The 14,511-nt window shown below is 42.2% G+C and overlaps 1 protein-coding gene across 1 annotated transcript in view; it reads right to left on the bottom strand.

Moving 5' to 3' along the window:
- Nucleotides 1–690: 690 nt before the first annotated feature.
- TSPAN7 (tetraspanin 7) overlaps nt 691–14,511 on the bottom strand; it is a 92,109-nt gene continuing 78,288 nt past the window's right edge. The window contains exons 5-8 of the mRNA XM_058824998.1: nt 13,148–13,303; nt 8,721–8,804; nt 2,867–2,939; nt 691–1,836 (exon numbers count right to left, since the gene is read on the bottom strand). Coding sequence (XP_058680981.1) covers nt 2,871–2,939; nt 8,721–8,804; nt 13,148–13,303 — 309 coding nt within the window. The 3' untranslated portion in view covers nt 691–1,836; nt 2,867–2,870. The remainder of the gene's footprint in view (nt 1,837–2,866; nt 2,940–8,720; nt 8,805–13,147; nt 13,304–14,511) is intronic.

Raw genomic sequence — 14,511 nt, 5'->3', positions numbered from 1 at the left:
GCCAGTGCCACCCAAAGGTTCACCAGGATCTGATGCTGGAGGCACCAGGCAGGGCAGCCCCACGGACACTGGCACTGATGGAGGGACAGACAGACACAGGAAGGACTGGGGCTCCAGCAGCTGCACAGCTCCCACAGCCAGAAGGCTCCAGGACTTCTCAAGTCTCCTTCTCTGTCCACGCTGCCAAGCTAAGGGCTTGGTCCAGAATTTCCAGGTTTAAACTTCCATGGGTTTTCTGTCACATCTGTGACATTGCACTCATTCAAGTGATAACTGCCTGCCTTTCCACGAGCCTGCCCCTCAACCCCAAAGCTCTCTTCTCTCCTTTCTCACCAAAATCAAGAGAGAACTGCTTAATGCCAAAATCACTCACAGCACTAAGGATGGGATAACTAAACACTGCAGATTTTTAACAATTACAAGAAGAAAACTTGCAAAGCAGAGGGTATTTGTCACGTGGTGAAACCAGCTGTAGAAGGAGTTTTGAAACAATTCCAGCTCTTTCACTTTTTGTTTTTTCTTTTCTCAGGGTAGTAACACTTCTCTTTTACAAGCAAATTAGTTGTTAAAAAACACATAAAGACATGTCAAGCCAATCTGTGCCCAGGTGTTTCATGTTCACTTCCCCCCCCCCTCCCAAAAAAAGAGCTTTCTTATAACTAAAGAATGAGACAGAAGCAGCTAGAAATCTGTAATGGTTCCATTTATTAATACGTATATCACAAATACTCACAATATCAATGCATTCTCATTTGCATGCTAGACAGAGGCATTATTAAAAAAGTCCTATTTTTTTTAAAAAGGTTTTAAACTTTTGCTTTCCCCCAAAAATATTTCATATGCCTGTTATTTTTTTTGAGATTTTTTTTTTGTGTCTGTGTGTGTGTGTGTGTTTTTATTTCAATTTGATTCAACAATGTACTTGGTGGCTGCAACCTCAATGCAAAAGAAGAAAGAGAAAATAAAAATAAAGAACAGGAAAAAAGTATGAAGGCCGCAGTACAGCACAGTTCAATTAGTTCATAGCTACGTCATAAAAATAAAGGGAGCAAAAATTTCTGCCTTCACAGTAAGCAACAACACAGCTTAATAACAGTATTACACAGGATCAGGTTCCGAGGCAAAATGCACTAGACAAAGCCTACCGGGATACGCACTAGGCATACAACACTGAGTAAGAATCAAAGATGTAGAAGAACATCAGGAATAACAGTTCCCTTCAAGCACAACATTTTAACATCATTTTCAAGTATCTTTATGTTATGTTACTGATTCCTTTGTTTTTTGGGGAGAAGGGGGGACAGGCGCAGGGGAAGGGGGGAAAGGATGGAAACCTTAGTAAAGCAATAAACAAACCAAGAAATTAAGATAAAAACCAAAAAAAGAATATATATTTCATATACCGGTTTATATGGATGTGTGCAACACTTATTAACCATGGTGAAAGGCTAATTATGCCCTCCAGTCACTACATGCACAGCCCGATCAATGCTGTTAATGAGTTACCTTTGTTAACTTACGATGCAACTACTGAGTGACCAAGAACATAGAGACGGTGCCGTGCCCCGGGGGTGGCGCTGGCTCTGGGGGCCGAGGGGACCCGGCCACACCCCGGGTGGCACCGTGGAACTTCACAGGATGGGACACTAGGCGTGGGACACTGGGGGAGCGGGGTGGGTGCGGGTGTGCGCGCGCACGGGCTTGCTCGTGGGGGTGTGCGTGCGTGCGTGCGTGCGTGCGAGAGACAGTGTGTGCTATAACATTCATGGCAGTCTTTCTCCAGCTCTGCAGCTCCTGGTCTTCACACAGGCTCTGGACTCCACACTTCTCGAAAGACTGGAGAGCAGGGAGGATGGAGAAAAACCCAAAAAACAAAACAACAAACCAACAAGTGGGTCGCTTTGGTTGATATCAGTGTTCGCAGCAGGTGTTTTGCACAATTTCTTTTTTGGAATCCAAGAAATTCCAACAATTTCTTTGCTGGAACCCAAGAAATTCCAACAATTTCCTTGTTGCAACCCAAGAAATTCCAACAATTTCTTTGCTGGAACCCAAGGAATTCCAACAATTTCCTTGTTGGAACCCAAGGAATTCCAACAATTTCTTTGTTGGAACCCAAGAAATTCCTCTGGCTGCCCTGGAGGGCTCGAGCCCCTGCCCGGGGTGCTCAGAGACCTTAGTACAGAGCCCAAGACCCCTGTGCCTTTGATTTAGCCCTTGGAAAAAACAATTACCCACCTTATATGAAGAATTACAAGCCATGACAGTTTAAGTAGAATGATAGTGAATTTATCATGTGGTGAAAAATAGATTTTTTTTTTTTTCATTTTTAGAATAGGGGTTCAGGGGGCAAGATGGAGGAATCTGGGCATGTCCAGCCTTTCTCCTTCTTCTTATTCCTAACCTCCATCTTCTGGGCGCTTTTAGATTGGTTTAGAGCAGAAGCTCACTGTCTAACATAGGTGATAGGTATTGTTTTTTCCAAGGGCTAAATCAAAGGCACAGGGCTCTTGGGCTCTGTGCCAAGGTCTCTGAGCCCCCTGGGCAGAGGCTCGAGTCCTCCAGGGCAGCCAGAGGAATTTCCTGGGTTCCGACATCTCTTCCCAAGAAAACTGAAATGACAAAATTCAATACTGCATTCCCACCACCCTTTCTTCTTTTTCCCCCCACCACACACAAAATTGGGATGAAAATCCCAAAGCAAAGAAGCCCATGGGAAGGCTTAGTTCTCAATGAACACGCTTGGAATGAATGAATGAGAACTCAGAATGAGAACTTGCTCACTGTCTTCAGCAGAAGCAGCGCAGCCACAACAACACAGCAAGGCTTTTATAGCTTTACCACCTGGAAAATGGGAAAAGCTCACCTTGTTACACCATCTCGTACTGGTTAGCAGTAATAAACCGGGACAGACAGCATGCCAGCAGCATCCCGATCAACTGTTCCACACAGGACAGAGACAGAATAGAATTTCAGTTAAACAGAACAGAATTTGAGTTAAATACCTCAGTGCAGAGCATTGGTAAACATGTAGCTCATGTTCTGGAGTTATTTATGCCCTATTTTAAGGACTGCTCTAATTAGAAAAATAGCATTTAAATCTGTTTTCTGTCTTTGTCAGATCTTCCTCTTGATTTTTGACATTTATTTGACAGACAGCATGACTTTTTGGGATTTTTTAGTCCCATTGTCAATGTCTGGCCAAGCCAGATGTGGATGAATAAACTGCTGGGGGTATCAGCTTGTTACAGGCTGTGTTTCACTTGCTCCATGTGGATCCCTCACCACCACCCCTCAGCCCTGAGACCTGGTGCCTTTAACTTCTTTATCACTGTGCCAGGTTAAAGCTTCCTGATGTCCCACACTGGTTATGCTTCCTTTACAAGTGATGCAGCACTGTAGAAATCAGCTCTGTAAATCTGGAAATAACTTTTTAAAAAGTCATTCACTATTCCCTTGGCTGTCACTCAGATTATTGAAAACAGATCCCAGGCTTCCACTCATCAATAAGCACTCAGTCTTTCCAATGTTTTGCCTACTGCAGTTTCTTAGTGCTTCCTTCATGTGCCAACAGAGTTAATATGCTGTAAATAATTCAACCTCGCTTTTCTCATTGGGGTTGGTCAATTAATTAACTCCTGAGCATATCCAGAGCATGCCTAGCTATGACTGGCTGGCTGCTCTTCCAGATTGGCTGACCCTAACCAAAGCTACCAGGGTCCAGAGGCTGTGTTTTTGGTTGCCAAAACAATATGTTTTTGTCTTCTCTCTTTTTTCTTTTCTTCCCTTTTTTTCCTAAGATTATCTTGGTCTTCTGAACTATTATATAGAAAGCAGAGAGATTTCCATACCATGGTCTTGCCACAGGTGAAAACCTTCCTCAGCTCTGAAAAATCTCAGCTGATCCCAAGAAGACATTTTAGCCATTTTGTTGCCTATTCTACTCATCTCTGGGAGGATGATTTAATCAGTTCCTGAAGGTGTTGCTGAAAACCAACCACATTCTACAGGTTACCTGACACTCCGTTGTATTGCACTAATGGGAATTCTTAAAACGCTCCTGCAGCTGGCTCATGCACTGTTTCTTTAACTCAGATGAATTTTGGAGAATGAGATTTCTGTTTTGGACAATGCTATGTATTTCTCCATGCTCTGACAAGCTGAACAGAGTGAGTGTCTCTGGGTGGCCCTGTCCCACCTCCTTCATTGTCGTTTTTCTGTGTTTGTGGTGACTTTCAGTCTCTCTTCACCTTTCTTGGCTGGACTCAGAAGTTCCCTCTCTGCCTTACTGCATTTTTAAGTAAGATGAACTTTGCAGTGCATTTAATCCAAACTATTTTCCCTGAGCAAATTCCAGCCCAGATCCAAATCAATTCCTCCCTACAATGGCCAAGAATGTACATTGCAGTTGTTTGTTTTTCCCCACCACAAGCACTCAGGTCACAGCCACTTTCTTCTCAACCACAATCTGTGCTTGTATCAGGTTTACAAGGGGAAAGATGCTGTAGCCTCTACAAATAGGAAACCACAGGCTTTTCTTTCCCCCTTCAACTGCAGCAGACTTCCCCAGACACCTCTAATTAGGGATTCTTCTCTAATAATCAGTGTGTCTAAACTTTGTAGCATCTTCAGGAATTTAACAGTGTTTTGTTTTACTCAGCTCACTGCTAAGACAAATGGCAGGTTACTCATGAATCTATCTCCATCATCTTTGGCCCATTTATTGATTCTTGGCTCTGACCTTAGGCTGGTTTAGGCATTTAAAGGGTTATAATGACATAATGTTTAACTCTGTATTTCAAAAATAATGGCATGCGTGTCAAGCCATTGCACACACATTTTATTCAGCATTTTTAAGTCTTACCAGGACATAACAGAGCTATAATAAATAGTCTGGAAATGCTTTGAATGCATATAAAAACATGTGCTTTTTGATGTGTTGACTTCCACATTTAACCACAAGAGCACTGCTCCTCCTGCAGCCCAAAAGAGGCAATATTGTACTGAGCTGCTGAATTTTCTGCTCTTTCATTACAGGCAGAACTGGAGTCCTCTGCTTTTCAGTCAGGGTAGAGGCTCCCAGACTGCAGCACAAACCAGCACTCTGCACCCTGCCTTGCTCTCTGCATTTGTTCCAGCACTTGCCTCCTCTGCTCTTCAGGCAGGAGGAAGCTCCTTATCCCATTATGCTCCAGGTTACTGCAGCTCCTTTGAAAAATCAGAATTGGTGGTAAAGGATTCCCGCAAAGAAACTGCTGCTGGGAGCTGCATTCATTTCCCTGCACTCCCATTGCCTCTCAAATGCCCCATCTCAACTTTTATCCACTTATTCATTTATTTGATTCTAGTCTCTTGATTTTTGAGTGCTAAGTTGTCAGACTTGGTTCTGCATTTGTCTTCTCTCTTACTTTTTTCTTTTCTTCCCTTTTTTCTCCCTAAGATTATCTTGGTCTTCTGAGCTATTATATAGAAAGCAGAGAGTTTTCCATACTGTGGTCTTGTCATACTTGAAAATGCTGACAAATTCTTTGGTTTAGACAAGTGGGAAACCCACAACCCTCAGGTGTGTCTCCTGTCCTACCATCCTGCTGGCCACAGGTCACTCCAGCAAGCAGAATGCAGTGAATTTCTCATGGTTTCTAGGAGCAATCTCAGGCACATCTTAGTTCTGGCCATTGAAAACCACCCACAGCATATTTTGTAGCAGTCTTACCCCCCCTGCACACATAATAACTGGCTTTTTAATACATTTATTATGTAGGAGTTACCACTGACTGGAAGCTGCTCTGCATGACATATTTATTACACCTTATTATACTGAAGAGAAAGAAACTGAATTGCAATTAGAATTCCCATTTTATTTTGGGTCTTGGTGCTGTCATCAATTTTCATTCTTTGGGAGAATTTCTATAAATAGAAATGTGTTGAACTAACTTGGAATTCATCAGCACATCAGCTAAGCCAAAACTGGGGGAGGGGGAATTTAATCCATCAGGAATACAGGAATAACTTTTTAGCTCAATACCTTGTCATATTCTCAAAATGCAAATCTCCAAAAGTGCAAGTTCTCTGGCTCTGTTTTAAAAGAGAGAGTTGTCTGTGTCACATGTCCCTTATTTGAGTCAGCCTCCTGTGCTGTGGTGTGCCTCTGTCACAGGCTCTGCCTCCACTGAATCCACTGTGATTAACCTTCAGAAACAGCCCAGTCTTAGACCAGATTTCAAGTGTAAGAGGCTGATGTGGATCCCATTCCTCACCCCTGAGCCAGTCCCAGCCCCGCTGTGCTCAGGGAGGAGCTGGAGCAGACAAGGGTGGATGATTTCTGCACCAGAACCAAATCCACCTTCAGGCAGAGCTGCCCACACTGATGCTGACAGTAAAGAGGGTTCATGGCTGCATGGGAATTTATCTTGGAATAATGGGACCTGTACATGCCAAACAACTGGTTTGGAGCACATGGAGAGCACCTGATTTCAGCACAAAGGGAATCATGTGAACATTGCACTGAGTATCCCTTACTGACAATCTCTAAACCTCTCCAAAGAGGGTCTCTTGCATTCCTTCAGCCAATGCCTGCACTGTAGTTTTATCTAGGCACAGCTCTCCATCATCTATGCAGTTTGCATAATTTTATTCTCTGTTGGGCACAACACAGCAATAATTTTTCTGCTCTGAAGAGCACCTGCTAAATGGAAATTATTCCAGCTGGAAGTGAACATCGGCATCCAGGTCCAAAAACCATCAAATTTTATTTTGTTGTTATTATTTCAAACCCAAGGAGCAGATCAGACAAGGTCAGCAACACAGTGGTTTTTATAGATGGGGGAGGTCTGTGCCAGGCCTGTAAGATTTGCAATGCCATTACACCAACTTTCCCTATTTCTGGGCATCAGCACATTCCCCATGCTAGTCAACACCTAACAAATCACGTGAAGCATGCTTTGCTGTAGAAGAGCAACATGATTTAATTTGTCTTTTATTTAGATTAAACCTATTCTCAATAGGAACAGCAAAACCTCGCCTGCAGCTGGAGCCCTGCCTGGCATTTCTGCCAGCCACCTTAACCTGAAATCAATTTGTAAACACTGTTCCTAATTGGGCCCAGCAAAACAGATTACTCAGTAAATTAAAACTGGCCACCTTCTATTTTTCAGAGCCTGGGAGAGCTGTGTTTTCCCCCTCTGCAGCCTCTCTCTTCTCTTTTTTAGAAGTCTGCTAACACCTCAAGCAGCTGGGCATGTCCTCACAGTGCCAGAGCGCAGTGCCTGCTCTGGGCAGTGACATCCCCACCTGGCAGCAGTGTGAGATGCCAACACCACACCAAAACACACCTCATTTTCCCCTCAGTCACAGGGACAAAATGCCTTGCAGCCCTTGCTGCCTGCAGCCTGCCATGAAACACCCATTAAATGCTTTCAGGCAGTATTGGTCCTGACTTTTTCCCCTCAGCAGCATATTTTACAATTCTACTAGTCTCATTTTTCTTTTGGATAGCTTTACAGGAGGCATTTAAAAAGATGCTTTACAGCCTTCTGGCTATCTAGAACCCAAACTGAAGCCCGAGCCTGGAGTCCTATAGCAGCAATGAAACCATAATCAAGGCTGGAGAAGAATATCAATGCTGTCACCATTCAACAAGAATTAGAATAGCCTGTTTAAAAAAACCCTGACCTCCCCTTGTCCATGCACAAACAGCTCCAGATTGTTCACCTTTTCTGGATCCCTGACATGCTCTGGGCAGCTGCTGTTGAGATGAATCAACATTTCCACCCACACCAAACCACGGGTTGCTCACATCCAGCACCTTGGCCACAGGGCATCAGGTTCCCAGATATGCCCAAGGCAGGGCACTCAGCCAGTCTGAGCCCAGACAATTTTAGGGCTCCCTCAGGCTGTTTGCATGCTGATGGAGAGGATGTGGGGGCCATTTTCTGCATGGCTTAGGGACAGTTTTGCTTGTGCATATTTCCCTCTCTCTCAGTTTTGCATGTTTCCAGTATGGTTCTTGCTGTGACACATGGAGTGGTATGTAGAAGCATTTTGTTGAAAGATGCAGATGTTTTCCTGCCCCTTCTTGATCAGAACAGTCTGACCAGAGTTATACTTTCCCCAGTTCCTGTCTACATAAATGCAGTTTGGACATCATGGAGCAGAAAACCCTGCTTAGCTCTCCTCTTGTAGCTTTCATGCCACACTCCTTTGGGTACAGACAAGGAGTTGGTTTAACAATCTGATTTTGGTAGACTTAACATTTCTCACTGTTCAGTGTTAAAGGGAAAATAAATCAAATTGGTCACAAAGTGTCCTCTCCAGCCCCAGGTCCAGGATGGGGAGGCCTGAGGGTGCACTCCTTTGAATTCTTGAGTCCTTTAAGAACAAATAAGAGTACTTAGAAGATAGAAGCCTACCCAAACAATGGATAAGCTATTTGTCTTAGCGTTTATGCTCCATTTAAGCCAATGTTTTATTGGGTTAACCTCTATTTGACCCAGGGCAGGGACAAGTTGTTTTCCCTGAGCTAGTCATTAGCTCAACCGTAACTGATATTCCCAAGGAGAAACTTCATTTAAGTTGAAAAAAAGAAAATCAATGAACAGATGACCTCAGGACTAATGAGCATGCTGAGTTCAGTCCCTTTCCATAATCCTTCCTTCCTTGAAGTCCAGGTAAAGAAAAAGAGGGGAAAGAAAAGGGGGGAAGGGGAATGTTTATGCACATACCTGTGAGAATGCAATCCCAAAAGCCACTCCAGCTATGATTCCCATATTTGTCTCCATAAAACTGGTCACCAAGTCATAACAGCCCTGGAAAACAAACACCATCATTCTTTGTACTGACCTTCCCTGCCATGAATGCATACACACAAATTTCTCATTTAGAATGAACTCTGCTTAGACAATATTTCTGCTGTAATTTCCAACAGTGTCACCTTTTTTCTAAAACAGCAATTCTGAGTGAATGATGTGGAGTTGTGGCAAAACCAATTACTTTTAGAAATGAATGCATTTCAATACTTTTAAAATCTAAATGTGATGCTGCACTCATTTTTATGGGTCTTTTTAAAGAAAGTCAGTTAAAAAACAATATAGCTTTGACCTGAAACCAAACCAGTAACAGTACACCAATGTTATAATACAATACAGATGTCAAAAATGAATAAATGATGCTGATTTCCTAATACTCTAGATATTTAATAAAGTGTCCCTTGAGGCATTCTGCTTGCCTTTACCCATCAAAGGACACCAGGCAAGGCACTGAACAGCATGTAACTTTAAACCATGTAACAAAGTTATCAAGGGTTTTGTATGAATTTTCTTGGTTCATTTGCCTTTGGACATAAAATTCCCTGTCCTACTCCCCAAACTGAATTTTCTGTCTACTGACTTTCTTTCTCAGGCCTCAATTCACAGCTCAGACTGGGGCCAGAGGATTCATGTGCAATATCTGCCCTTCTCTTGGATAGACTTCTTTGAGATGCTCCCTCTCAGTATAATAATATTTGTCAAGTTTCTCCCCTCACCTATTTGATCCCTCAAAAAAGCATTTGAAATTATCTCCTACTTTGTGGTACCTAATTTAATCTAAACTTGATACATGATTAATGTGACTTGATACATGAAGAAAAAAAGAAAGAAAGAAAGAAAGATAGCACCAAAACCACTGCATATCTTTTTTTTTTCTTTCATTATCAACCCCCATTATCTGTCCCCATAACCCAAAGTCACTGCTCAGCCCCTTTTGCCACCTTCCTCAAATGACCAACACTCTGGCTGAAGGCCAGTCCTGAGGAGTTTTATACATTATAGCTTTATCCACTTGATCAGAAATTGGAAAACTCAGAAATAAGACTGAGTTGCCCTTCCCAGCTTGTCCCATAAGAGAGAAGTGTCTCCACATTTCACCCACATCCACACTCCCCTCATTCTGCAAGCACTGTAGGAACTCTTGATGGCCTCAGAGCATCAGGTGCTTGTAAAAAATAATAGCGAGAAGGACAAACAATGTTCTTTATTTCAGACAGGCCATTCATTAAATTGTACCATTTCTTTAACTTCTGTTATAACATCTCAAGATATTTAATCCTGAGAGCAATGACGTGCTGAACCTAATAGTAGCTGAGGACCAGCACAGCTGGTCCTGATTAATTTCTGAAATGTTTATGTGTACATATCAACTATGTTTTACCACAGTGTACAGCAAGTCTGATTCAAGCTTGCTTATTTAACCCATAGTTTGTGTGTCTTACATGTTATGCAATGAGATTAGATTTCTCAAGCAGCATTTTCATTCTGTCTGACATGGCTTAATGCTCTCCCAGCTCTCCTGAAACCAGTTCTGTTGAAGAGCCTTCAAGAGACGCAACACCGAAGCACAGTGGTAATTTGAGGGAGACAGAAGATCTTGTCAACAAAACATGCAATGGCAGAGTTGTGATCACCCTCCTCACTTGAAGAATCTGTTTTCCCAAGCCACAATAATCTGTTTTCTGAAGAACATTGCTTGCATATGGCTCAGTTGCTCAGTTACTGTGCATGGGCTGCAGGAGCAGGTGCAGGACAGGACAGAGGTGTGTGAGCACCTCTGGGTGCCAAGCAGACATCCAGAGCACAGAAGGGACAGTTTACAAAGGATCTGATCTTTCTTGACTCCATGCATCTGTTCCTTTATTAAGATTTTAGAGAGAAATGGTTCTTGAGGTTTCTCGGGAAAGAACTGTGATTAAAAGCACTAGATGAACATTAATTAGCTAATCCTAATGACAGCCCTTAAAGTTAGGTATTAGTGCTGTCTGAGACGAAGAAACAGAGAGCCTAAATAATTAACCCAAGGTCACTAAGCAAGTTAGGGTCAGAACTGGCAAAGAAAATCCAGGAATGCTGTCTTTTAGTCCTGTAATTATATTAGTTTAATCCTCTTTGGTTAATTCATTCTTAGTCCTCAGAAACTGCTAGTAATTTGATTAGCTCATAGACAACTCGTTTTTCTGATAGCTTTGCAAGAATCCACCAAAAGATATAATCAAAATATACTTGTCCACAATCATGGTGAGATGGGTCTTCAACAACACAGGGAATAAATATTTTCCTTTTTCTCCAACACTCAGAGAGCAAAGGGCCTGTTTCCAAGATGGGCAAGGAGCTTGGGTCAGGGGCAATGGTGTTTGGTACTATCTGAAGTGAAAGGATAGGGCCAAACAACATTTTCTCCTTCTTGCTTTTTATTCCCATGCACCTTTCAGAAGCATCCCACTTTGCTCAAATGTCTGGGACAACTCCAAGGTCTCACAACTGATGAACAGAAATCTGCAACTTTTGATTTTCAATGGCTATGCCAGAAAATGAGACAAAACCACATGAACTGCCAAACATCCAAATCTCCTCTAGGTAATTAAATCAAGTGATTACTTCAGCTATTTCCTGAAGAATCAGCAGTGCTTTTCTGTTAGGTGACTTGTGCATTTGACAGGAGAGCAAGGAGCAAGGATGGCTGGAAATGTGTTACAGCCCTGGCCAAGCACTCACTGATCCCTCAGTCATGGCTCACCCTCCATGCCCACGCAAGGTCACTGCTGGTGGTGACTGTGAGTTACTCAACCAATGGACACCACCAACATTCCACACATCTGCAACAAGTGACTCTCATTAAGCCATTGCAAAAAAAAAAGAAGAAGGGCTTAGTGGAAAATAATCCTCTAGCATCCCTTTTACAATAGATGCCAGAAAACGTTGTCTACTTGACTGGTTTTCAAAGATGTTTCAGGCTGTGCTCAGCCACCAGTCCAACCTTCTGAGTCACAGGTGAAAAAGACAGAAACAGAAGAGACAGAGGCATTTCCATATTTCCCCTGTTGTCCTCGGGACTTCTATTTATTTTTTAAACAGATCTCTGAAAATAAAAACAGAAAAGAAAATATTTCTTAAGTCTGACTAAGCTGTGCTGCTACTTAGAATGGTGATTTAGCCACAATATCATTCCTCTTACCAGCTATTCCCTCTCTTGCAAATCTCAAGTGAGAAAGAATTGATGAAACACTAGCACTTGAAGCAATAACTTGAGTAGCACTTCTTCAGCACAATGTCTAATGCATAGATGCTGCATTATTTTCCCTTTATTCTTCCCTTTCTTAGCATTTTCTGTATTTTTATTCTCTAATTATTCATTTTCTTCCTGTTCCCCCTACTTGCCTTCTCAATCCTACTTCTGTCTTCCCAACCCTCTCTTCCAGGTGACCCCAGGGAAAGGATCACTTTGGCTGGGCTGTGCTTGCAGCCCTACATCTTCAAAGATTTTAACTCGCAATAAATGTACCCACCAACCATAGCATTTGCTGTCAATCACCTGTGTCACCATCATATTTTCTGAAAAACCCTCTTTGCCCAGGATTTCCCTCCTGGGAAGCCAAGAAGCCTCAGAGAAAAAGGAAACCAATATTATCTCATTTGCTTCTCCGGCTTTTTTCTGCTTTGGAATGTGGTTTGGAGATTGTTTATCTAACAGTTTGATTGGTTTCATTGTTCTGGAGATTGGTTTCATTGGAGATTTGGTTTCATTGTTTTGGAGATTGTTTATCCAACAGGTGGTTGTTTGATTGGTTTCATGTGAATTGTTTTGACTTAATGACCAATCGTGGTCAGGCTGCGTTGGACTCTGAGGAGAGAGTCACAAGTTTACTATTATTATCTTTTAGCCTTCTTTAAGTATCCTTTCTTTATACTTTAGTATACTTTTTGTATAGTATAGTTTTAGTATAGTATAGTATAGTTTTAGTATAGTATAGCATAGTTTTAGTAGAATAGAATAGAATAGTATAGTATAGTATAGAATAGAATAGAATAGAATAGAATAATAAATTAGCCTTCTAAGAACATGAAGTCAGATTCATCATTTCCTTTCTGCCATGGGGGAGCCTAAAAATGCCCCAAACCTGTTTTTCCTCACAACTGCTGCATCTGGGATTGGATTTGAGAAAGGCCAGCTCAAAGAAGATGAAGCAAGTGCAGGACCAAGCCCATCCTTCCCATCACTCCAGCCTGACTTGCACGTTATCAACCAACCATTTGAAACGAAATGCAAGTGCAAGCCGGCACACACTGCCCTGGGGTGCTGGGTGGTGTCACAAGTGCCTCTGGCACAGGGTTACTGGTACCTTCTGGTTTACTTTAGTGGCAGCCACGGTCATGTTGCGCAGGTCCTGAGTGTTGCAGTCACTGGAGTTCATGCAACAGCTCGTAGGGATGCCGTGCTTGAAGAAGTAAGGGCTGGTGCTCCAGTTGGTGTAGCTCTGAATGCCACAGCAGCTCAGCTGGGAGGGGTAAGAGGCAGGTTTAAAACACACAAACAAACAAACAAACAAACAAACCAGAATTAAAACTAGATCAGAATCATCTCGGCCCACTGCATAAGCTCATAATCAAAATAATGACAGGGTACCTCAAGTTTTGAAAAGCAGATAACACCCCTGCCCCACTAATTACAAAAGTACCAGGGTACAATGTAACTTACAGAACATGGGAGCAGATGACCTACTAAAAGAAAGTATTATATGAGCAGAACTATTATTTGTAACATTTGACAAAGGTCCAGCCATAAACCCATCTTCTTTTAGTTGACAATCTTTTGGGGGTTTTTTGTTGTTGTTGTTTGTTTTCTTTACTTTTTTATTCGGTTAAAGATAACCCTGCAAATTCAAGACCTCAAAGCATTACACAGAATTGCATGTAACACATACAGTTTCAAACTAGTACAAATCAATGAGATGAAGCCTCTCTAACTCACCAAAATAATTTCTAGGACAATTCACTGAGCTGTGAATAGAAAGACACCATATGTTCACAGGGTGTATCTAGGAAGTCAGCTAGAAAACCCTAAATTGGGAAGGATGTTCTGATTTAGATCCTAAGATAGAAGTCAGAGACTCAAAAGTATGGAGTATGTGCTGAATTTTCTGCATGGAAAGGGCTTATAAGTGCATTTCCTGTAAAGAGAGAACTATGAATGAAATTAACATTCTGCTACAACAGAAACACTGAAAAACTACTCAGAACTATTTCGTTTGGTCAAATCCAAGGAATCAGAAATTTAAAATACAGGTTAACATTATGCAAACAGACAATTTGACAGCAGAATATACTCAGTCTGGAGCATTGCAGTAATCTGCTAACCAGGAGAAGCCAGGTTAGAGCACAGTTTCAACCATGCTGAAGGGTCCAACACAAGAGCTGTAATTTCTAAAGGTCTGGAAGCCATCAATACAATTACACTGACATTTCAGCCATTCACAGAGCCACAGTCATATGGAAAGGAAATTGGCTCATGGAATGTATTGCAAACTGAAGAAACAGCTTCTTGCTAGGGCAGAGCTTCCAGTGGGAATTTAAATGTGAATTTTATCAGTCTGTGTTGTAGTTGGTGGGCTTGGTCTCTTGTGGGTGGCATCCCCAGCTGGTTTGGCTGTGCTGTGGCATTTGCTCCTGCCCTGTGTCCTGCAGGAAGGCAAGGCAATTCCCACTG

Source organism: Ammospiza caudacuta, chromosome 2 (assembly GCF_027887145.1).
Source record: "Ammospiza caudacuta isolate bAmmCau1 chromosome 2, bAmmCau1.pri, whole genome shotgun sequence".
NCBI classification, from domain to species: Eukaryota; Metazoa; Chordata; class Aves; order Passeriformes; family Passerellidae; genus Ammospiza; species Ammospiza caudacuta.
The sequence above is the reverse complement of the archived record's forward strand: the minus strand, read 5'-3'. Positions and strand labels throughout refer to the sequence as shown.